This window comes from Heloderma suspectum, chromosome 4, assembly GCF_057233095.1.
Source record: "Heloderma suspectum isolate Gila_16-S chromosome 4, 16-S_ref, whole genome shotgun sequence".
In the NCBI taxonomy this organism is placed as follows: Eukaryota; Metazoa; Chordata; class Lepidosauria; order Squamata; family Helodermatidae; genus Heloderma; species Heloderma suspectum.
Genome location: NC_139461.1, coordinates 192,138,994 through 192,162,856, shown reverse-complemented (window position 1 = coordinate 192,162,856; position 23,863 = coordinate 192,138,994). Strand labels below are relative to the sequence as shown.

General features: G+C 47.8%; 1 protein-coding gene across 1 annotated transcript in view; it reads right to left on the bottom strand.

The window, feature by feature from the left end:
* The window catches only part of COL11A1 (collagen type XI alpha 1 chain), a 331,740-nt gene extending 329,541 nt beyond the window's left edge, over positions 1 to 2,199 (bottom strand). The window contains exon 1 of the mRNA XM_084851680.1: positions 1,783 to 2,199. Within this exon, the coding sequence (XP_084707806.1) occupies positions 1,783 to 1,903 (121 nt within the window). The 5' untranslated portion in view covers positions 1,904 to 2,199. The remainder of the gene's footprint in view (positions 1 to 1,782) is intronic.
* Positions 2,200 to 23,863: the final 21,664 nt, after the last annotated feature.

Below are 23,863 nucleotides of genomic sequence, written 5' to 3'. Positions count from 1 at the left end.
CACCAGTTTCCAGGGGGCATCTCCCTTCAAGTTGGCATTATAGCTGTTGCTCCCATCAGGGTTGTTAGGAGCCTGTTGTGGGACAGCTCAGCAGCTGCTCTGATTAAGCAATGGGCCTTGAGCAACTCTTCCCTTTGTATCAACCTCCAGATGTAGAAAGGGAAGAACGCCGCCCCCACCACCGCCATTGTCATGCTTTTCCTGCATATTGAGCCCCCTCCCTCCACCCAAATAGCTCATTTCCCTCCTGCAAATTGCATCCTTCCTTCTAGCCTGCAAACTCCCAGGAGCTGCACCCTGCTAACATGTGCCCACAGACACCTAACGGACCACTCGGTCTGCTCCACTCCTTCTGCCCAAGGATGCACCTAAGGGGAGGGGAAAGGGAGGAGATTCCCTGTCGTCTGTGCATTGCAGTCCTGTCACAGCCTTGCCACGTAAGCTGGACAGAGTCAGCTGAAGGGGGAGGGTGTGCCAGAGCATCAGAGATGCTGGACAGGTAAGGTGATATCTTGGACTGAGTAGCTGCTGTTGCTCTCAGAATGTGAAAGCCTTGGGGTCACACAGAACTCTTCATGCATGCCCCCCCGCAATACACACAAACCTGACAAAGATCTCTGCGCCACTCAGAAGCTGACACTGTCCCAAAATAGATGCCAGTCCATCAAAATCTGTCACCTGCTCTGTCACTATCCAAGAAAAGATCCACAAACCCAAACTAGGTCAGTTTTGTCTCCATTTGAGGTCAGTTCTTTCTACCTGAGGCTGAAAGACATTTGGGATCTAAGAGAGTTTGCTGCTCCAAAGAGCTCTCTGCTGGTTTACATTTTTTGCATTTTTTTGTCCTTTGAAAAAGTCAGAGAGAGTTTGAAGTCTACAGGCAGTGTTTCCCATCTCCTATTTAAAGTACAATTCACAAAGTCCAACTCCCCCCACCCCCAGCTTTCCTCCCAATCCCTCTTTAATTTCACGTTGGCCAAGATTTTGTGAACCTGATCAGCTTAATGACTTCGGCAAGTTCAAGAGATGGAAGAGGAGGCGGGGTGTGGTGGCGAGAATGTGCAGAAACCATTTTTCTACGAGTTAAAAACATTGGCCGGCCACACAAAGAAAAGTAGCTTTGTTCAGAAAGTTCACTGCCTGCTTTCCTAGTTTCAGGCAGCATCTCCCCGCACCCCGCTCCAGTTCCCCTTCCCCTTTACTGTTTCGCTCGATGACACTCTTAACGCATCAAAAGACTGGAGGAGGGACAGCACAGACTCACAATCCGATCCTGTGGATGTTTACTCGGAAGTAAATCCCGCGGAGTTCAGGGGAGACATACTCCCAAGTAAGGATGCACAAGACTGGAGCCTTCGAGGATGAGGATGGAGGGGAAGCATCGCTAAACCCACTGGCCTGGCGGGTGCGATCCCTGCAGCCAAGGGACCCCTCCACCTTTCCCCCCGGTCTTCGTCCAGATGTCAAGTCTTCCCCCTCTATGCATTCTGGCGGAGCGCTTAATCTGCGCGAGGGAGCTGCTTCCAGTGTCAGGACTCAGCAGTCCCCGAGAGAAGAGGAATCCCTGTAGCATGTGCAGAGTGCCTTTCCCTCTCTAGCCACTGATCAGCTCCCAGAACCAATTTGGGATCCGGGATGGGCTTGGGAGCCCCAGGACCGCTGGCTTCAGCCATCAAGGACGGTGCCCTGCGTGCCCCCCCCCCGCCCCGCAAGCCTCCCCGTCGGGGGCAAAGGAGAGCGATGGGGCAGCCCGGCCTCGGTCGGTCCTCCGTTCTCTCTTACCTCCTTTGACCTCGCCAGCCTGGAGCAGGAGCGCCCAAGTGACGAGGAGCGCGGGCCAAGTGGAGTCCCAGAACCACCGTTTCGTTTTCCACCTTGTGGACCACGTCCGCCTCGTCTCCATGGCTCAGGGCGCCGCCACCCCCCCCCCCAACTCAGCCGAGCGTGCGAGCTGCGACCCACCCGCCGACCCCCGCCGGGGCGCCTTCGCCCCCCGCGCTTCTCTCCACTCGCGGCTCGCCCGCCGTCGCCTCCTCCCAACTTTATATTCCTCGGCGCTCTCTTCTTTGGAGACCCATCGGAGCCCAGAAGCCAAATGCCCGCGGAGAAAGGTGCAGGGAGGGGGGCGGCGGGCTGCTGGGCCGGCTGGTTCCGATCGCCGGTTCGGGGGGCGGTCGCGGCTGTGGACGGCTCGGCTCCAGGCCCCCACCGGCCCGTCCTCCCCGGTGTCCTGCCTTCGGACTGAAGGGAGAAGAGGGGCTTCAATCCAAGCGCGGCATCCCCCCGCAAGGCTGCATCTCGGAAAGAGGGCTGTCCTGAGAGGCGCACAGGGAGCGCGGCCAGGCCCCCTCCGCCCCGCCCCTCGGAGCCAGAACTGACAAGGGGGCTGCCGGTCAGAAGCCGGGGACACGCCTCCTTCGGCGCCCGAAGCCACGCCCACTGCGCTCCCCCCCCCCCCCGCTTGCCCAAGAAGACCCGCCGCCTGGGCCGCCGCCGCCGCCTCTCTCTTCCCCTCCGTTCCGACGGAGCGCGCACTTCAGGCAGCAGCGTTTCAGGGAATGGAAGGGGCGAATGGCAGGAGAGTGGCAGCCTCCGCCTGTACGAGGGCAACACAGCCCCGCGCCTCCAGGCAAGGGCGAGGGCCGGCGCTTTGCTTCTCGGGCCGGCGCTGTTCTCCAAAGTAGGGTCCAGCTTTGGCCAAGCATCCCACAGAAGTTACAAGACCACCCCGAAAGACAGAAAAGAGCAATGAATTGGCCCGTCAGCCCGCGTGCACGCACCTCTTCTGGTAGGGGGTGGCCGCAAGGAAGAAAAGAGCCAGCGTTGTTAAGCGTCTGTGCTTAGTCGCTGGGAGGTGGCTCCGACTCACCACAGGCGACCAGGCAAGCGGCTGATTGGAAGCCTGGTTGAATCCCAGCTAACACCTGCTTTCCATGCTGGGATGATGGCACATCCATGGAACAGGTGGCCTAATAGTACAGGAGCACAATTTTTTGGTGCCTCCCACCAAATAACTGTGTCAAGCGAGCCAGGAGCACAATTTTTTGGTGCCTCCCACCAAATAACTGTGTCAAGCGAGCCACCTCCGCATGTCTGCTATCACTGGGGTCAGAAGGTGTGAGAGGGCCTTAGAGCCATGGGTCCCCAGATGTTTTTGGACAACAGCTCACATCATCCCCAGTCAGTGTGGCTAATGGTCAGGGATGATGAGAGTTGCAGTCCGACAACATCGGGGGACCCACAGTTGGGAACCACTGCCTAATGTTATCTTCGCAAGTTGGAGAACGGGTTGTGATTGTCAAAATACAAAGTGAGAGTAAATCTGTTGTGTACACTCGCTAGCAGGGGTGTAGAACCCCAGTCCCAGGAGCGAAATCCAGCCCTCTTGCAGCCCCAATCTGGCTCTCCGGTATTCCCCAGAGGGCTGGCCCCACTTCCCCTGGCCCCACCGCCTTTCCCACAACCACCAATCGTTTGGTGGTTTCCTGGCCTTTATGCATTTTTCCCCCCATTCCAAAAAGTTAAAATGTCTTCCCTAACATTTAGTTACTGGCAGCAATCCTATGTGTGTGTGTTTAGTAAGAAAAAAGCCCTACAACTCCCAGCATTCCCCAGCCAGCACAGGAAAAAAAACCCTACAACTCCCAGCATTCCCCAGCCAGCACTGTTGGCTGGGGAATGCTGGGAGTTGAAGGACTTTTTTTCTGTCTAAACATTCATAGGATTGCTGTCCCCAGCTAAAATATGCTGGTATTTTTAGTGTTTGGGACCCACTCCTTCTCCTTTGGCCTTGCCCCCTTTTGCCTTTGGCACTGCCCACCACTGGAATGTGGCCTCTGAAAACTTCTCTGAAATGTAATTCAGCCCTCCGGTGAAAGTGGTTCTCTGCATCCCTGCCCAAAGGAATTCCCTCATTTGCTTTCTCTAGCATCTACCTGCCTCCTACCTTGTGAATGGTTCAAAATATATTAAGAACTCAGGAAAGAAGCTCATTTGTGCAATGCAAGAGAGATGTTGCCTTTATAGGAGCAGCTCATATTCAAAACGATGTCATGTTCAAATCAAAATGATGGAAGAAATCTTTCGTTTCTTCTGCTTCTTTTAATTCTTCCTAATCTACCTGAGTGCCCCATGAAGTGAATGGAAAAAGACACTGCATGCATGGTCACAAACAAAATAATTCTGTGTGGTGAGGAACGGACGATCACACCCATGCCTCTGAATGAATCAAAGAGACAAGCACATACAACGGGATGCCTTCATGGACGCTGGCAAGGAGGATGTAGGAAAACATTTCTTTGAGCTGACCACGATCCTTACACATTATAGGCTTTTATACCACTGTTGGTGGTTCAGAGAGCAACATTTAGGATTGGATTTGTATTGAGCTAAAGTTGATTTTGGAGGCTGGAATTAAGCCACCTCTGCAAATAAGTTCTCAAAAGTTTTTTGCCCACCAAAATGTTTACTACTTACCCACACATTCCTGTCTTAATCATTTTAGCCTAAAAGAAAACAGAACCAGCAGTTCTGTCTGGTTACCTAGCAGTGAGTCTCACCACAGGTGACTAGGTGAACACAATTTTAAAAGTAGTGCTGTGCCGAAAATGTCAATTCTATTTTTGGCATGAAAACTCGGGCGAAGGAGGCTGGGAGAGGAGAGACTTTGGAGAATTTTCTCCTGGGGATGGGGCAGGGGGGACAGGGTTTCCACATACCTTTTTAAATGTAGGCAATTATTGAGGGGTCTTTCTTTCTTTCTTTTAAAACAACAACACCCCATGCACTTGGAGGAGCCCAGGACTCTCCTCCAGCCTAGCAGTTCTTTCTGAATTCCCAGGTCATGTGACCTCTCCCTCTCCGATAGGCATTCAGGAAGAACTTCCAGCTGGAGAAGAGTCCTGGGTTTCTGCAAGTGCAAGAGGCGTTTAAAAAAAAATAGAAAGAAGACCACTCAAGAATTGCCTACACTTAAAAAAAGAAACCACCCTATCCCCTCCTCAAGGAGAAAATTCTCCAAAATTCTCCCCCTCCCTGTGAAAAAAGCAGAAAAAACAATGCCTCTTTTGCAGAGAAAGAAAAAGCTCCTGAAAATAGGGGGCAGGATTTGGCACAGCTTTATTTAAAAGCTGTATGTGCAATTTTATGCATGTTTACTCAGGAAGAAATCCCATTGAGATGGAGCTTACTTACTCCCAGGTAAGTAGATATAAAGTTTTAAATGGTTCAACTGTCTATGCTTTGGCACAGTGGTGTGGTTAAGTGAGTGAACTATCAGTCATGAGCCAAATCTTTGCACAGACATAGGGCATCTCTCCATTAAGCAAAAAACCTGCATACTTACTGTGGCTTTCTGCTTTCGGTTTCTTTGTGGGTTTATGATGGGCTCCTGCACATGGCAGTCACGTGGTTTGAATTGAGGGAGCACCTCCCTCCCTCCCTCCCTAGCATGTGTACAAAGGACTGCGGGGGGAGTCCTGTTTTCGTTGCTTAACTTGTGCTGGACTGTTTCCTCGCAGCCCCCAGGAAACCTACGACTTACTTCTGAATAGACATAAGATTGTGCTGGAAGTCTGCAACCCTCAGCACACTTACTTGGGAGTAAGCCTCACTGAACTTAATGGCGTGCTCTGAATCAACAGAGGGCATTCATTCTGCACTTGTGGAGTGGGGGATCAGGGAGGCATTTTACCATCTTCTCCCTCCGATTGGCCTGCGATTGAAAAATGCGCCCAAGCATTTACATGGCAGGCATGTGGTTTGTATCGAGGAAAGTCCTTCCTTGGCAAGTTCGTTGGCAATTACATAATGCCAATTTGGCACCATTCACTTTTATAACTAGCTTATCTCCGATCTTTTTGAAAGCGGGATAAAGGGGGACATGTGTAGGAGACGTCCTGGAGGTTGACGACGTCGTGTAAAGGGCCTGCAAACTGCTGTGAATGACCAGTCACAAGTGTGCAATAAATTGCTCATGTAGAGACACCCATAGTGTATGTAACATATAAGACAGCTGAGTTTGCTCAAGCTGCTGAGAAACTAAGATGACGAAGGAGATTGCTGTACCTTCTTTTGGTAATCAGTGTATATAAATTCTAGTCCTCTATAAGTGTATTTTACTGCCTCTCCAGAGGCAATTGTAATGACCTTTGGTTTATGCAATAAAATGTTTGGCTGTGCTATTATTATTGAGCTATGATCGGACATTTTTACCAGTGAATGATTTGTGATATCCAAGTGGGTGAATGTGTTATCTATCTTTGGATTTGGAAAGGAGAAAATGAGTCATTGGCATTCTGTGTATCCAAGAAACTGCTCTTCCAGTAATTGCAGCCTTATTGACCACTGGAGTGATTGGTTTTGGGAGAGATCTGGTAAATATCTAAGATTTATTTGCCTACATGGAGGTTTTACACCCTTTGCCTCGTCTTAAATAGTACTATTTCAGGGGTGGGGTGAGGTTAGTAAATCCACAAAAGCTGGAAAAGTTGATTCAGAGCTTCTCCGTCTCCCTGGTCCACCTCCCCCCATGTCCCCACCCATCAGCCTGGAGGGTTAAAAACTTTCAGGCAGATGGAAGGTATTTGAAAGAACTCCCTGACTGTGTCATATGTTTCAAGGAAGCAGGAAAAAGGTGGCAAAGAGAAAGTCACTCCAGCAGCCTAAAGCAGTAGAGGGGAAGAGCTGCCTCTTAGCTAGAAGCCCCTCTGTGACATGCCTTCATTCAGCATGCCAGCTGTGGGTTTGCGATCCATATGATCCAGCACGAGGCAAAAGCATTCGGCAAGGAATAATGCCATTGCAAAAAAATCACGCGAGGAATCAGCGTTAGGCAAACTGAAGTCTTTCAAAGCCTCAATATTCAGTGCCTATGATCAGTGAGACTTAGCATGCAGGACAGCTGGCAGGACTGTATCCACTGTGCATGCCTCCTTCCCCGGATTTCCATAGCGAAAATTTTCACTGCCTCATTTTGAGCGTCCCTCACAATGTTCCTGAAAAAGGAAATGTAAGCTGCTTTAGAGCAGTGCACACAAATGCCAGTTGAAATTCTCTACCCTATTTCCGGGCAGAGGGAATTTCACCTGGGGGAGGAGAAATTCTCCAGCTGTTTCTCACAGGTAGGGCTCACCATTGGCAGGGGTTGTAGAATGGCTTCTTCCTTTTTCCCTAAGGGTTTTTAGGATTTTTGTGCTCCAACGGCAAGTAGCAACAGGAGCAACTGTGTTGGCTGCCTGACTCCCATTTTGCATCCTCCACAGTGCCCCACACCTTGTATCGTTCTGGGGCATGATGGGGGCTGTGGGGAAGAGAGGCTACTGCTGTGCCACAATCTCTCCTCTAGTTTCCTGAAAGTATTATTTCCCCATAAAATATGCTTCCATTTTTCTAACTCATTTGCAGGGAGTTTTATCATTTATTTTGAATGTCTTCTGATGGTGTTTTTGAGTGTCACTGCAATGTGGCTGAGATGTGTGTGTGTGTGTGTGTGTGTGTGTGTGTGTGTCTGTCTCTTTTCCTTATATTACACATCTGTCCATTGCTCTTCAGCCTTCCAGGCTGCCTGCTCTTCTTGATCTGAAAAAGCCCTATGGGAGGAATTGCCTCATGATATCTTCCTGGGCTTTAATTGATGTTTGGGAAGCCGCGAAGGCTACAGGCTGCCACAGAGATTATTGTACGATGACAGACAGGACACTCATGCACACTCCTCAGCTACCTCGTAAGTAAGATAAGCACAAAGCCCCCAAACCCAACCTGAGAGAATTTCTCTGAAATTTTCTTCTCCTTGGAGTTTCTTTTCTAAAGCAATTTCTGTCCTGTCAATAGGAATGGGCAGATCACTTACCCCGTTCCAGTTGGAGGGGTCTGCAGGGGGGGGAGGCGATCCCTCCCTCCCCCCGGAATCCATCCAGGCCAGCTCCGCTCCATGGTGATCCTGCGGAGCTGGCCGCCAGCTTCGCAGAGCTGGAGATACAGGCAGCCGCCATTGCCGTGCCATATCGCTGTGCTCAGTCTGTCCACTATGCCATTTGCGTCCCTGTTTTCATGTGATAGGCTACACAAATTATATTTACATAGATATTTGCGTAGCCTATTGCATAAAAAAACAGGGACGCAAATGGCGTACTGGACGCCATTTTCGTCCGGGCTTAGCACAGCAATATGGCATGGCAATGGCAGCTGGCTGTATGGCCAGCACTGCGGAGCCAGCGGCCAGCTCCGCAGGATCACTGCATCATGGAGGAGCCAGCCTGGATGAATTCCAGAGGGGTGCGGAGGTGAGTGCTCTGTTCTGCCATGGACCCCAATGGGGCCAGATTCTTTGGGGTCCATGGCAGAATTCTCTAACATCCCTACCTGTGTCAAGTTGAATGAGAATGGTTGGAAAGAATAAGAAATTTTCAACACAGCACTAAGCTCTTTAATAAATCAGACATGCAAGTCCCAATTTTCAGTTTGTACAGGGTCCCACTTTTATTTGAAAGTTTGATTTGATCAGTGTGGCTGAGGTATTGCACAGAAATATTAAGCTGAAAAACTAGGCACATTTACTAGGAATGAAATCAAGGAGACTTTTGTTATATGTTGTTTGTGTATATTGTCTGTGTGCTTTTATGTAAATGGCTTTTACACTTTGTGTATTGTATTTTAATGTTTCAACTTCTGTAAACTGCCCAGAGAGCTTCAGCTATGGGGTGGTATAGAAATGTAATAATAACAATAATAATCCTGAGTAAACGTGCTTAGAGGATTGGGCTGCAATCATTTTATGCTTTCATTTTACATGCACAGAAAGCATAGAGCTAGTGATGCTGTCCAAGCTGGATTTTTAGGGCAGAAGTCCCATTCCCATCAATTTGGTCTGAAGTCAGGAAAATCAATGCCTGCTCCACCAATTTGGACAATACATTCTTTTTTTTTTTTTCATTAAAGTGCTTTAATAAATAGCTTTTCCAAAAGTTCAAAGTGGTTTACAACAAGATAGGAAGGGTATCCAAATTAAAACAAAAATAAAAGCCGTAACGTCAGAACATCCACAGAAAAACTTCACCCCAAACCTGGCAAAAGTGATGAATCTTACAACCCTTTTGAAAAGTCAGTGAAGAATTACATGTCCTACCATCTTCTGGGAGAAGATTACACAGGGGGTTTTTCAGGGGGGGGGATGACTGAGAAAGGCCAGCTCCTGGCCATTGCTGCCCCAATCTGTCCTAATGGTGGCACAGGCAACAGGGTCTGTTGACTAGACCTCAATTAGCGTGACCACTTAAACATCGCCCCAAAAGAAGGCATTCATTACCAAAAAAGAGTAGAAAAAGGGAGGCAGATTTGCATAATAGATGCATTTTTAGAAATTTGTACTGTAACTTAAATAGAAATACAATCCATCTCACCATGATGGGGAAGACCATGACCAGGTGAAATGTGCAGCTTCTCAGTCTGGTGTCCAGGTAATAACTGTAGATGGGCAACTTCAAGGTAGGGCTGTGTGTAGACACCCTACTTCACTTCAGATGCTTCGGACCTTCCAAAGCAGCCCCACTTTGCTTCAGACCAATTTCGACAGAATTCACCACGGTTCAGAACCGAAGCGAGATTCAGATATCTGAATTATTTGGATTTGACATTTTCCCATTGGCCTGTACTGGAAAACAGAAAAGGCCATAACTTTTTCAGTTTTCATGACAAATACATGACATTTGGGAAGCTGGCAGCCCACATGGAGGTGATTCCACCTGCCAAATTTCAGACAGTTTGTCCCAGTAGTTCTTGTGCTAGGCACATGTAAAATTTGCTGTTTTGAGAAACTCAAACCAAAGGTCATAAAGGGATAATCAAAGAAGTTAGGTATTTAAGCGGTGATTAGGAGGAGGTCACTATCCCTAATCTCTGCTGCAGGTTTCTTTGAAGTGCAAATAACCCCTCTCCTCTAGTACTACTTTCCTATTCAGCTTCACAGTGGACGACCTCAGGCTCTCTTTGGCTGAATGGATTACACCTAACTTGGGAAAACAAACTGGCAGGCAAGCTGGCAGAGTAGTTTTTTTTCTATGTGCTTTTTTCAACAAAAACCCTCAAAGCAAAGAGGTATAACTTTTCACTGGTTGCACAGAAGGGTCCCACCAGCACCTCGCCCACCTCTGCCAAGACCCCTTAGCCTCATATTGGAAGTGCTTTGCCACGCAGTGTAGTATTAAATTTAAATAATGTATGTTAATGTGTGTAGTGCCTTGCCCACTGCATTTTGAAATGTGGATTTGTGTGTAGTGCTTTGCCACACACTGTTTGACCACAACACGAGCACACACACCCACACGAGCAAAAGAAAAGCAAATACAGAACTACCCACAAGCAAAGAATTTTGTTTAGGGAAAAGATATAGAATTAAAAAATGGGAAGGGAAGGAATATGGGAATTGAGAAGGGTGGGGGGGCAGGGAGACAAGAACAAGGAAAGTACGTGTGTGTGTGTGTGTGTGTGTGTGAGAGAGAGAGAGAGAGAGAGAGAGAGAGAGAGAGAAAGGATCTAGAAAAAAAAAGAAAGAAAGAAAGAAAGGAAGGAAAACTACAAAGAAATAGTTGAATGGAGAAGGGGGGATAAAGAACAAGGCAAAGCAGGAAACTAAAGAACTTTTTAATTATTATTTTTTTAAATAAAGAATCTAGGAAAAAAGAAAGGGAAAACTAGTAAGAATGGTTGAATTGAGAAGGGGGGAGCTAAAGAACAAGGCAAGGAAAGGAGGAAACAAAAGTACTATTTAAATGTTTTTGGTTTTGTAAATAAAGAATCTAGAAAAGAAAGAAAGGGAATAGCTGAATTGAGAAGGGCTGTGTGGGAAAGAAGAACGACAGAGCTGCAGTACAACACACACTCACCACACAGTTCTAGCCAATTAACCAACTCTAACCAGCTACCTCCAGCTCTCTCTCATACCATGAAACAACACAGGCTGATCTCCAATATATACAGCATCCCCACAACCACAGTCACTGATTGGAGACTGCTGGGTTAAGTTCAGCCCTAATTTGGCAACTAAAGTTGCCATTCGCCAAGGCTCACCATTTCCCCCTCACTGCTCCTCCTCCTTGCCCCCTCCCTGATCTTTCACAGATTGATACATTGAGAGACAGGCTATCTGGCCTTCAGAATAGCTCCGAAGCTCTGAGATGAGTGGAGGTGCTTCGGTAGTGACCTGTTTTGCTTTGGGCCGCCTTGGTGCTGGTTTGATCTGCTTCATATCTCAATGAGGCACCCCCGAAGCAGCCAGATTTACTTCGGTATTCAGATTTGGCACGGAAGCGATGCATAGCCCTGCTTCAAGGCCCCTGCTGCTCTCCCTTCTTAGGGTTCCCCATCTTTAAACTGGACTTGGACAGGACAGCCCTTCAGATAGAGGACTGCCCTCTGTAAAGTGGGACACATGGCCACCCTAATCTCAGTTGCAGGTGGGCTCATATGGGAAGAGACAGTCCTAGACTATCCTAGATTGAGCAAGTCTTTAAAGGTTAAAAAGTAGAACCTTGAATTGAGCCCAGAAGCAAATTGGCAAGTGACGTAACTGATACACCACAGGCTGAATATGCGTATTCTAGTCCTAACACAGTTTGAAGTTGGTTTAAGTCCCAGCTGATTCTGAAGCTGGTAGCCATAGTTTCCCAGTTTGGATGGAATAAGAAACATTGGTCAATTGTAGATTTCTGGATTGCATTCAGGGGTGCTGTGAAGGGAGAGGAAAAAGGGTGGTCCATACATAATTTGCTTGTTTTGCTTTGAAGAGTTGGTTATGTTCTTTTTTATTGATTTTAGAAATCAGATGTTGTATTTGTACTTTTTATTGATTATATTATATGGTTTTATGACTGCGTTGCATATCACTCTGGGTATCTCGAGCAGATGAGTGGGATATAAACAACTAGCCTAGGGTTGCCATAAGAAGGACCTTGGGTTAGGGATGGCAGAGAATTTCTCCACGAATCTCCGGGAGGCCGAATGCCAATGCATTCGGCCCCCCGAAATTGGTGGAGAAATGGTCCACCCCCCCGCACCCCCCGGAATGGGACTTACCTTTGGCAAATGTCCCTGGTGCTGGCAGCTCCCGGCGGCGGTGCAGCGGCGGCGGCGGACGGTCTTCTGACCGGCTGCCGCCGCCGCTGCCATTTCCCAGTAAAAAAACAACAACAACAACAAATGTGATAGGCTACGTAAAGATTTACGTAGCCTATCACGGCTAGATTTTCAAAAAACACCGTGATAGGCTATGTAAATCCTTACGTAGCCTATCACGGCTGACTTTGGAAGAAAAAAAAGCGCGTACGCAAATGGCGGCGCCCATGGGCGCTGCCATTTGCGTATGCGCTTTTTCCCCCCCAAAGTCAGCCGTGATAGGCTACGTAAGGATTTACGTAGCCTATCACAGCTGACTGCAGGGATGCAAACGGCGGCGGCTATGGCCGCTGCCATTTACGTCCTGGCAGGACAGCAGGATTCGCGGCCGGAGAGACGGGGCACCTCCCCCCCGGCCAGAATTTTGGGGGGAGGGACAGTTCGCCTCCACCCCACCGCGAAGCAAGCTGCGGGATAAGGTAAGGGACTTTCGTCCATCCCTACCTTGGCTTACTAGATTTTTCTTGGACTAGCAAAAATTTCATTCTATTTACAAGGCTAAGCAGCACATAATGCTGAATTCAGGCAGAAAATTGAGGAATACATTTTTAAGTGGATTAGGTTTTGTATATTTTGCCTAATCACCTTTTCCTAATTGGTGATCGCAGGCTTAAGAACTTATTTTATCCCTAGTTATGTATTTGGGGACGAGGGGGTGATATTTATGCTTTAACTACATTGGTGTCTTGGGATCCATTTTTTTCCTGCAGAATGATGTGTATATATGTGTATATTTGGCTGATATCTTATAATTATTAGATTGTTGCCTGACAAAAGAAATCACTTACTGTTATTACTGCAGCATCAAAATGTGTCATAAAATGTTCATGACACATATACCACTGTTAAGTTAGCCTAGATATTTTCGATCGATATCTACCATAACACATTAATGCTTATGTTAATCAGACTCATTAGATGTGTCTGTTCAACATAAGCATTATTTTTCACCTCATTAGATGTTAGGTCTTCATTTTGGCGGACTGATTAAACATTGTGTGATATTCATTGTAGTGTCTTTGTGGCATAAGCAGATGAGCCCCTTGGTTAAATGTTAGTTGCTTTCTTCTGTTTACACAGTTGGGTCATTGTTTCATTCTCAGGCAGTGGGGGAAGGGCTAAGGAGTAGTGAGTGGAGAATGCTTTTCTCTGAATGCCCCCCTCCCCTTGACTGAAGAAGCTCATCCTAACTCTTCCACATTCCACTTTTGTTTGCAAACGCTGAGAAGAGTGTACAGCCTTACTATTGGTAGACACTTACCACTCAATTCTATGCCTATTTACTCAGGAATACATGTCCCACTGAGTTCAGTGGGACTTTCTCTCAAAAAAGTGTGCATAGCATTGTAACCTTAAATGAAAGTTCTTATTGACCATGGAATAATCCCAACAATTACCTATAGATTAATCCCAGTTGCTCTCAAATACAGATAATGGATCACAATAAATAACCAAAATCAAAGGAAAGGAGAAAGACATTGGCTTTCAGAAATCAGCCCCAGTATTCATAAGAGAGTGAATGGCCTTTAAAAAGAGGATCAAATTCCTGGAAGGCCAGAAATTAATCTGGATGTGTAGAGCAAAATTAAATCCCAATCCTTTCTTTAAAAAGTTATTCCCTTAAAGGCCAGTGAAATTATTTATTTAGGGCCTCAATCCTATACATGTTTAGACAGAACAAAGCCCTACAACTCCCAGCATGGGAATACTTGGAGTTGTAGGGCTTTCTTCTTTCTAAATATGCATACAATTGCACCCTTACATTGCATACTGTATAAATATGCATAGGATTGTGCAGGGACACCATTTGCGTCTCTGCGGAGGCTGTGATAGGTTATGTAAGTATTTACGTAGCCTATAATGGCAAAAAAAAAAAGCGGACGCAAATGGCGGTGGCTATGGCAGCCGCCATTTGCGTTCCCTTTTTTTTGCCGTTTCAGCCTACGTAAATATTTACGTAGGCTATTACGGCGAAAAAAAGGAACACAAACGGCGGCCACTACGCCATTTGCGTTCCCTGTTTTTTTTTGCAGTAATAGCCTACGTAAATATTTACGTAGGCTAAAACAGCAAATAAAAAAGGGAACGCAAATGGTGGCCATTGTAGCCGCCGCCATTTGCATCTGCTGTTTTTTTTTTTGCCATGATAGGCTATGTAAATATTTACGTAGCCTATCATGGCAAAATACAGGGATGCAAATGGTGGCGGCTACAGCAACCACCATTTGCGTCCCTGCAGGCTGCCCAGCAGCCAGATGTCCAGCTGCGGATGGCCCCAGCCGGCAGCTCCGTGGAATCTCCGTGTTAAAAGGTAAAGCGTTAAAGGTAAAAGGTAAAACATGGTTTACCTTTACCGTGTTAAAAGGTAAAGTGTTAAAAAAACCCAACAACCCCGTGATAGGCTATGTAACGATTAACGTAGCCTATCACGGCTAGATCTCCAAAGTCAGCCGTGATAGGCTACGTAAATCGTTACGTAGCCTATCACGGGTGACTTTGGAAAAAAAAAAAGCGCGTACGCAAATGGCGGTGGCCTATGGGCGCCGCCATTTGCATTCCTTATTTGGTCCCGGTAGTCTACATAAAGATTTACGTAGCCTATCACAGCTAGATTTTCAAAGTCAGCCGTGATAGGCTATGTAAATCTTTACATAGCCTATCACGGCTGACTTTGAAAAAAAAAAAAAAAACTGCGTATGCAAATGGCGGCGCCCATGGGCGCTGCCATTTGCGTACACGCTTTTTTTTTTCCTTCAAAGTTAGCTATGATAGGCTACATAAAGATTTACGTAGCCTATCACGGCTGACTTTGAAAATCTAGATTCGGGGAGAAATTCTCCGCCATCCCTAGTCAGAACACCGGCAGTCAGGCAGGCAACAAGGAGCAGGCAACAGCAGAAGTAGTTAAGATAACAGGCAAGAGGTCAAACTAGGGATGTACGAAAGTCACTTACCTTTTCGAAGGGTGACATTTGTGGTGGAGGGGAGGCGCTCCGTCCCTCTCCCCGAAATTCTCCCTGGCCGGCTTCGCACTGCAGGGACTCTGTGGAGCCACCAGCCGGGGCCGCCCACAGCCGGACATCCGGCCGCCGGGCTGCACAGGGACGCAAATGATGGCTGCCGTAGCCACCGCCATTTGCGTCCCTGTATTTTGCCGTGATAGGCTACGTATATATTTACGTAGCCTATCATGGCAAAAAAAAAGAATGCAAATGGCGGTGGCTATTGCGGCTGCCATTTGCGTTCCTGTATTTTGCCGTGATAGGCTACGTAAATATTTACGTAGCCTATTATTGCAAAAGACAGGAGCGCAAATGGCGTAGTGGCCGCCATTTGCACCCCTGTCTTTTGCCGTAATAGGCTATGTAAATATTTATGTAGCCTATTGCAGCAAAAAAAGGGAACACAAATGGCGGCGGCTACGGCGGCTGCTGTTTGCGTTCCCTTTTTTGCCATCATAGGCTACATAAATATTTACGTAGCCTATCACGACCTCCGCAGGGACGCAAATGGCATCCCTGCGTTAGCCGTGATAGGCTACGTAATTATTTATGTAGCCTATCAAGGCTATAATGAAGAAGCGAATGGCAGCAGGTAAGCATTCACAAAGCAGCGCGAACGGCAGCAGGTAAGTGCTCTGTTTCACGCGCCTTTCGTTGGGGGGGGCTTCATTCCGCCACAAATTTCCGAGATCTGTGGTGGAATTCTCTGATATCCCTAGGTCAAACACAGTAAAGCAGCCAGGGACGTTATGCAGTCCAGAAGCAGGGTCGTTGAGCAGTCCAAAAGGTCAGGAAACAGAGCATCAGACACAGGGCACAATTCAGGAGGCAAGGCAGAGCAGCACATGGCAGAGGCTGGAAGGACCAAGTTGTTCCACTGCTGGCTGGGTTTCCAGTGGAGGCTTTTAAGCTCCAAGCCAGCCAGACCCCACACAGAGCTCAGCTGTAGCAATCAGAGCTCCCTTCCCAGAGCCTACTCCTGTCCTGAGGAGTCCCTTTCTCCTGAGGAGACCTCTTCTGGAGGTGAGCACTCCTTCATACAGGAGCCCTGCTAGCCTCTCGCTTGAGGCGACGACACTCCGGGGGATCAGGGGGTGGCTCAGCCTCTGCCTCAGAGGCAGAGTCCCTCTCTCCTGACCTGGATGGCCCAGCAGCCACTCCCCCCACAATGGTTCAGGCTCCTGTGGGGCTGGTGGCAGTCCCTGGCCTGGGGTATCCTGGGCTTCTGGGACCTCCATCTCCTCCTTTGAGCAAGACTCCTCCAGTTGGGGCATGACATCGGGTTGTTTTTCCCACAACAACCCAGAGGTCCAAGTTGCATGTCATGCCAAGACACCCAAGAACTGGGTTGTTTCCTAAGCCAGACACAAAGCCAAAGTGGAGAGTGGGCGGGAGGCAGCATGCCTGCTCACTCCGGTGTGGCCCCGACAGTTCACGGTGTTTGCCTGATCATAATCAAGTCAGCCTTTTTTCCCTCCCCACCCCCTTAACCTGCTTTTTGTAACATCGTGCCTGATGAACAGATCTGGAGATCTCAAAAGCTTGCAGTTTTTGTGATCTTTTGGTTGGTCTAATTAAGGTGTTACATTAATATGGATTTTGGAATTTTTCTTATGGCTACTTTTGCTTGTTATGGTTATGGTAGGTATTTAAGGAGGCTTCACATCCTCTAGATTGTTTTAATTAAATGACAGTAAGTAAGCACAGTTGATATGTAAAAACCAGTAACCACTGATATTAATTATCTCACAATATCTACTGATGATTACCCCTGATAAGCAGTCATGTATTCAGGCAGCAAGGGAAAGGTTATCTTTAAAGACACATTCAACGGGCGAGCAATGGGGGATGCTCCTGAAAATCACATCTCCATGTTATGTGACGTTCTCTCCCGTAACGTGTACGTGTAGCAATGTGACTGTATTGCGATAACATCACATGCCTTTCCCCATCCCCTCTCCATATCATTGGCTACCATTGATGGAGGTAAGGATATTACACCAAGGTATTTTCCAACCCTACAAGGACCTGGAAATGCAGCTCCTGGCTTAACTGGGAAGCACCGTTGTGGTGGCTTGCGGTCCCAGTGGGGAGGTGGTGAGGGGGCAGCTGAGCCAAAGTAGCGGCACCAAATGTGGGACACAGGGAGCCAATCGGGATAAATTGGCGCAGTGGGAAGGGGGCTTTGTTGGCGGACTGGGGGGGAAACTTCCCTCCCTCTAGTTTGCCAGAGGGCGTTAAGAGTGGGGCCTCCCATAGGGATGTACGAAATTCACCTTTTCACGGAATTTTTCGCGGTGGGGGGAGGCGCTCCGTCCCTCCCCCCGGAATCCTCAACGGGGGGAGGTGATCTGGTCTTCCCCCCCGGAATCTTGCTCGGCCGGCTCTGCTCCATGGCAGCTCCGCAGAGCATCCGGCCAGGGCCGTCCGCAGTCGGATTTCCGGCCGCGGACGAGCTGCTGTGGACGCAAATGGCGGCCGCCATAGCGGCAGCCATTTGCATCCAGCCAGACTGCCGTGATAGGCTATGTAAGTATTTACGTAACCTATCATGGCTACCCCCCAAAAAAACCCCAGCATACGCAAATGGAGGCGGCTACAGTGGCCGCCATTTGCGTTCCCTTTTTTTTGCCGTTCTATGTTCTAGTCTACATAAATATTTACGTAGGCTCTTACGGCAAAAAAAAGGGGAACGCAAATAGCGTACTGGGCGCTATTTGCATTCCTTTTTTCCCCGCCATTCTAGCCTACGTAAATGTTTATGTAAATATCTAGCCTACGTAACCCCCCCAAAAAAACACCAGCGTACGCAAATGGCGGCAGCTACGGTGGCTGCCATTTGCGTTCCCTATTTTTCGCCGTTCTAGCCTACGTAAATATTTACGTTATTTACGTAAATATTTACATAGGCTAGAATGGCGGGAAAAAAAGGAATGCAAATAGCACCCACTACCCTATTTGCATTCCCCTTTTTTCGCCATAATACCCTACGTAAATATTTACATGGGCTAGAACAGTGAAAAATAGGGAACGCAAATGGCAGCCACCATAGCCGCCGCCATTTGCGTACACTGTTTTTTTGGGGGGGAGGGGGTTAGCCGTGATAGGCTATGTAAATACTTACATAGCCTATCACAGCTGCAAGGATGCCAATGGTGGCCGCAGCAGCCTGGCCATGGCTGGCCAGGAGACCAGCCGGCAGAGCTGCTGCCACTGGAGCCGCTGCCGCCGAATCTGCTGCATCCACCCCAGGTAAGTTCTGTCCCGGGGGGATTCCGCGGGGGGGCGGGGGGGCTGTTCCGCCATGGATTCCAGGGGGCTGGGTTCTAAGGAATCCGGCCTCACTGGAATCCGTGGCGGAATTCTCTGCCATCCCTACCATGGCTTTGGCATTGCCATCACGGACTTCCCATCCCACCCACTCCAGGGTAACTCATTTCTTGCCATGGAATATGGTTAGGTGCCAGTTAATGGGGTTGGGAAGGAATTTTACCTACACACAGATTGGCACCACAGTGCAGGGTTTTCGTCTTCCCCATTGCAAGGATATTAACTCGGTGATATTTGGATTTGTTTGGCTTGACAAGTATAACTGTAAGGTTGAGTATAAAACTTCGAATTCTAAGTCCCAACTTTGAAGGCATGGAAGGTATTGAACTGGATCCATTGGTAAGGGGAACGGGATTGGGCATCCCATTTGCCCTTTCAAGAGGGGGCCCCCTTAAGGGACTGTGGGGATGTGTGTGTGGCATTAAGACACAGCTCAGCATGGGGCTGCAAGCTGGGCCCCTCCGGGAGCCAGAAAGAGGCTCACTGCAACAGTCTGCCCCATGGGGTGTGCCTCTGACTCCTGCCCCTCTCCCAATGAGGCATCTGGCAGGTGGGCCAGGTTGATGGGATCGGACTACAGGCAGGTAGTCTGAATACCGGATCCATGCCTTATGCTGTTGCCAACTCTCTGCCAAGCTGAACCCATAAAGTTGTGGCCTAATTATCAGGTCTATGCCTGAATTTGTTTCCCCACCTCCCTGTCCTGCCCTAAAGGGACTAGCTGTGCACTGCCACATACAAACGCTAGGTAGGTTATCTGGAGCAGATTATGTCAAGGAGGAGAAGACATACGGCACATTTCCCCTCAAGATTCATGGGGAATGTTTTTAAAGCACCTGTGGTGGTGGTGGTGTTTGACCCTACCTCGTAGGGGAAGAGAGAGCGCAAACTGAGGTGAACTCATTACAATGGTTGCTACAGCAACTGCAACAGCAACTAGCCTCACTTCACACTTTACGGGTGCCATTGTATTTGATACTTTGTAGATGAGCAAGCAGTGCTGGCCTAGGAACAAGGGCATGAAAGAAAGCTCTGCCTTTGTGGCTCTGGAAACAACGCACGCCTTGTGTCCCTCAGTGGCACCAATGACACCGTCTGCAGAGCAGGTAGAAGGAAAAAGGCAGAGTGACACATTGTCAGCAAAAGCACTGGGTGCCATCCAAGCTATGTGCTGAAACACTGGGTGGCTTTGAACATGACCATCCAGCATTGGCAATAGATGCTCAAGCTCCCTGCACCTCTGCTTTGCAAATGCCGGGTGTATGTGCAAAGAGAAAATCCATGTACCATCTCTGTGACTTACTTCTTCAAATATCACAGAGAAAGCATGAAGAGCAGAAGTGCAAGTCGACTGGCGCTCAAACCTAACCGCTGAAGCTTTTTGAAAAGCTTGTCTGGAGCCTAGGGGTGTACGAAACCCTACTTACCTGGCTCCGCCGGGTTCCGCAGGTGGGGGGAGGCGATCCGTTCCTCTCCCTGGAATCCTCGATGGGGGGGGGAGGCGATCCATTCCTCCCCGCCCAGAATCCTGCCCAGCTGGCTCCGCTCCACGGGCCAGGCCGTGGAGCTGCCGGCCGGGCCAACCTGCAGTGTGGCCTCCAGCCGCTGCCGGGCTGATGCGGACGCAAATGGCATCCTGCGTAGGGGACACCATTTGTGTCCCTCCGCAAGCCCGTGATAGGCTACGCAAATATATACGTAGCCTATCACAGGCTGGCGTAGGGACACAAATGGCGGCCGCTACGACGGCTGCCATTTGCGGCCACAGCAGCCCAGCAGCGGCTGGAGCTGGAGCTGCCACCAGAGCCGGAATCGCAGCCAGGTAGGCTTCGTTTCATGGGGCTTTCATGGGGGGGGGCGTCTTTCCACCACGGATTCCGGGTGGCCGAATTCACTGGAATTCGGCCCCCCGGGATCCGTGGCAGAATTCTCTAACATCCCTACTGGAGCCTCTCTTTAAATGGATGGCATTAGGTTCTTGGCATATTATGTCACGTCAAGTACAGTTTGATCCATTTTCCCATGCTAAATTGACTTTATGGGGAAATCCAGGTTTAAGAATTGGCAAGAAAATGTTTTTATGCTGGACCTGGACAGATAAGATGATCTTTACTTTAGATCAATCAGTGGGGGTTGATGATGAGCTTTTGGTATTTTCAGTTTTGTGAGATCAATTTGAGCTGTCGGGTTCAGCGGAATGGCAGTATTTGCAAATGAAACAACTGTTGGTATCTAGATTCAGTCCTGCTGCTTTTACTGCCTCAGAGTCTCCTTCGCTATTGGAAATACTTATTGAAGCTGATCAGATGTATCGACCTACAATTTATGTTTATAAACATTTATTATCAATGAATAAATATGACACAAGTGGTTTACAGCAGGAATAGAGCAGGGAATTGGAATGTCTTATTTTGCTTAATCAGTGGACTGCTGTTTTGGCATCTGTATCGGACATTTCAATGGATCTTCGGTTACGCCTCATTCAGCAAAAGCTCTTGTTTCGGGTCTGTTGGATGCCACAGTGTCTTTAGTAAAGGCTTGTCAAATTCAGCTAATTGTTGGAGGTGTAATGCAATCAGTGCTTCTTTTATTCATATGTTTTTGAAATGTCCAATGGCTGCCTCCTTTGGGAAGGAAGTTATTGTACAGATAAATTTTGTACTGGAAAGCTCTTTAATATTTACTGATGTAAATGTTCTTTTAAATTATATACCTGCTTCTTGGAACATAACACATGGTCAGTGTAAATAGATTTTTTGGGTTTCTAAAAGACTGATACTACGATATTAGAAAGATATTAAAAGCTAACCACCTATAACGCAATGAACTGAAGACTTAACACTACTAGCAACATTTGAAAGTGTGGTGGTATATACGTAGGTGTAACTTGCAAATGGACTTACATGTGGATATTTGGTCTGCTTTCCCCCCCCCTTCCCCCTTGTCTATCTCTCGAATACTGTAATGTTAGAAACTGAGGATTTTGAATATGTTGTTGTATTCTTATTTTTATTTCATTCCTTTTTTTAGGTTTTGTAATGTTTTCAGTTTGTTTTGTTTTGTAAAAATTCACCATAAAAGATTAATTTTTTAAAAAGTCAACTGGCACTCAAACCTAACGTCTGAAGCTTTTTAAAAAGCAGGCTCAGCTTCCAAAATTGCAGAGCATCTAGTAGGAGAGAAGGGGGGAACTCCAGTTAAGTAGAGCACTTCTTCATCATGAACTTTAGGGCCAGCAAATCTTTATTGTTTTGACTAAAAGTGATCACAGTATCCAAAATAGAAACAAGTCATTAAAAACAAGGAGTTTGGAGGGTATGGCAGAAAACTGGAATTATATTATCAGCAGAATAAGCTAAAGCCATCTTAAATATTGAAGATGTTGATGATGATGATTTCACTTATAAGGTACCTAATTTTTTCTAAGCCCTGTACATATATTGAAAGATACAACCGTCTCTGCCCGCAGGCTCACCATCTAACAGATGTAATACAAAGAAAAGGGGAATGGGGAGGGAAGAGGAAAACAAGTGTTGGAGGAGCAGCACCTTCTCTGGCTGATGGATTGGGCCGGGATGGTCTCAGTTCTAACCGGTGTTCCTCCTAGAAGGGAAAGGTGAAGCAAGCTTGCTCCTTCTCTGGCTCCACAGATGGGGCCAGGCTGGTCTCCCCCTTGCTATGTTCTTCCTGGGAGGCAGTTCAGGAGGCTGGTGCCAGGGCATGCTGGGAGTTGTAATCCAACATATCTGGATGGCACCAGGTTGGGAAAGGCTGCCAGATGTTCACTGCACATATATCTATATCTATATCTATAGCTATATCTATCTATCTATCTATATTTGCATCAGTCACAGGCCATAGCATTAATACATCATACATAAAACACAGCAGAACCCAACCCATACAATGATTGAACTAAAGGCTATAAAACATTTTGCACTGATCACAGAATAGATCAAATATAAAACACTACTGAGCACATAGAATTGCCAGCCTAGAAGTAGGACTATTATACCTTACACATAGATGCCCAGGGCCTCCTCTGCAGGGGGAACAGACAGAGGGATGTAACCCATCAGGGCATGGGGATGTAAGCAGTATGTCTAACCCAGTGGATATATCAAGGCTGCCCTGGCTTATGACTGTTCCTGGCCCCTCACATGTCTATTTGATAACTATGGGAAAGAAAAAGTGACTGCTACTGCACACAAAGGTGGTCACTACAGTTACTCAAGTGGGACATCTGGTTGGCTCAGGTGAGCCACCTTGCTCTTCTGTAGTCATGCGGCAGCTTTGGTTTCTTGGAGCACAGAATCAAAGACCTCCTAGATACATAACAAAACACATTTGGACGTTTCCTGACATGCTTTGGCTATCCCGCTGCGACGCTCATGTTTCATGTTTCCTGCAATAGCATGGCCTAGCTTCCTGCAAAAGGATCCAGTAGCATTGCCAGGTCCACAACTTGGCATGGAGCAGAAGAGCAGTGGCAAGCTGAGCTCTGAATACTTTCCCACCATCTGTCTATGTGTTTAAGAAAGGCTCACAGTCTCAGGTCCACCAGGGTCAGTTTACGAAAAATGGGCATCAGGCACCGATCAGCACAAAACATTGGATTATCTACATTATTGAAGCAGATAATGAGCACCTTAAAGCTGCAGTTCTGGCCCTTCTGGGGGACTGTAGCTCTGAAGGCAGGAGTCGAGGCCTGGGTCAGGCCTCGATGGCTCTTCACCTCACTCACCAATTTCAACTGTGTGGGAGCAGCTACACCCTTCCAGAGATGGATGAAGAAGTGAAACCTGCTGCTGCTGCTCCCTCCCACCATCTCACTTTCACATGGTTCCTTGAGGCCTCGTCTACACATGAAGCAGAATGGGGTGATGAGAGTCCTGAGGCGGTAGAATAGGCTGTACCACTTCAGGATACGAGTGTGGGAGACCACTTTGAATGCTCCTGTATGTAACAAAAACATTACCCGCCATTGGAAAAATAGCATAGTAATGGTCAGGCTGGAGATGATTTGAAAACAGATCCCCCAAAATTTGCTGCCTGGTTTGCAGTTGTCAAAAACAGGGGTAGGTCATCCATTTTTCAGGATGGGGAACATCTGTACAAACAGTTCAGGGATAGGCTTTGCTGCTGGCCATTCATCTCCTGCAGAATGGCCCTGGAGCAGTGCTACATTACTGTACTGTTGTTCTCAGTGAGGTTTGTTGTTGGGGTGGGGGCATGCCCCTACTTTACAGAGGACAGTCCTCTATTTTGGAGTTGCCCTGTCCTGCCCTCTATTTGAAGGTGTAATCGATTTGAAGGGCTGCCCAGTCCAAGTCTGGTCTAAAGTCAAGGAACCACAAGAAAGG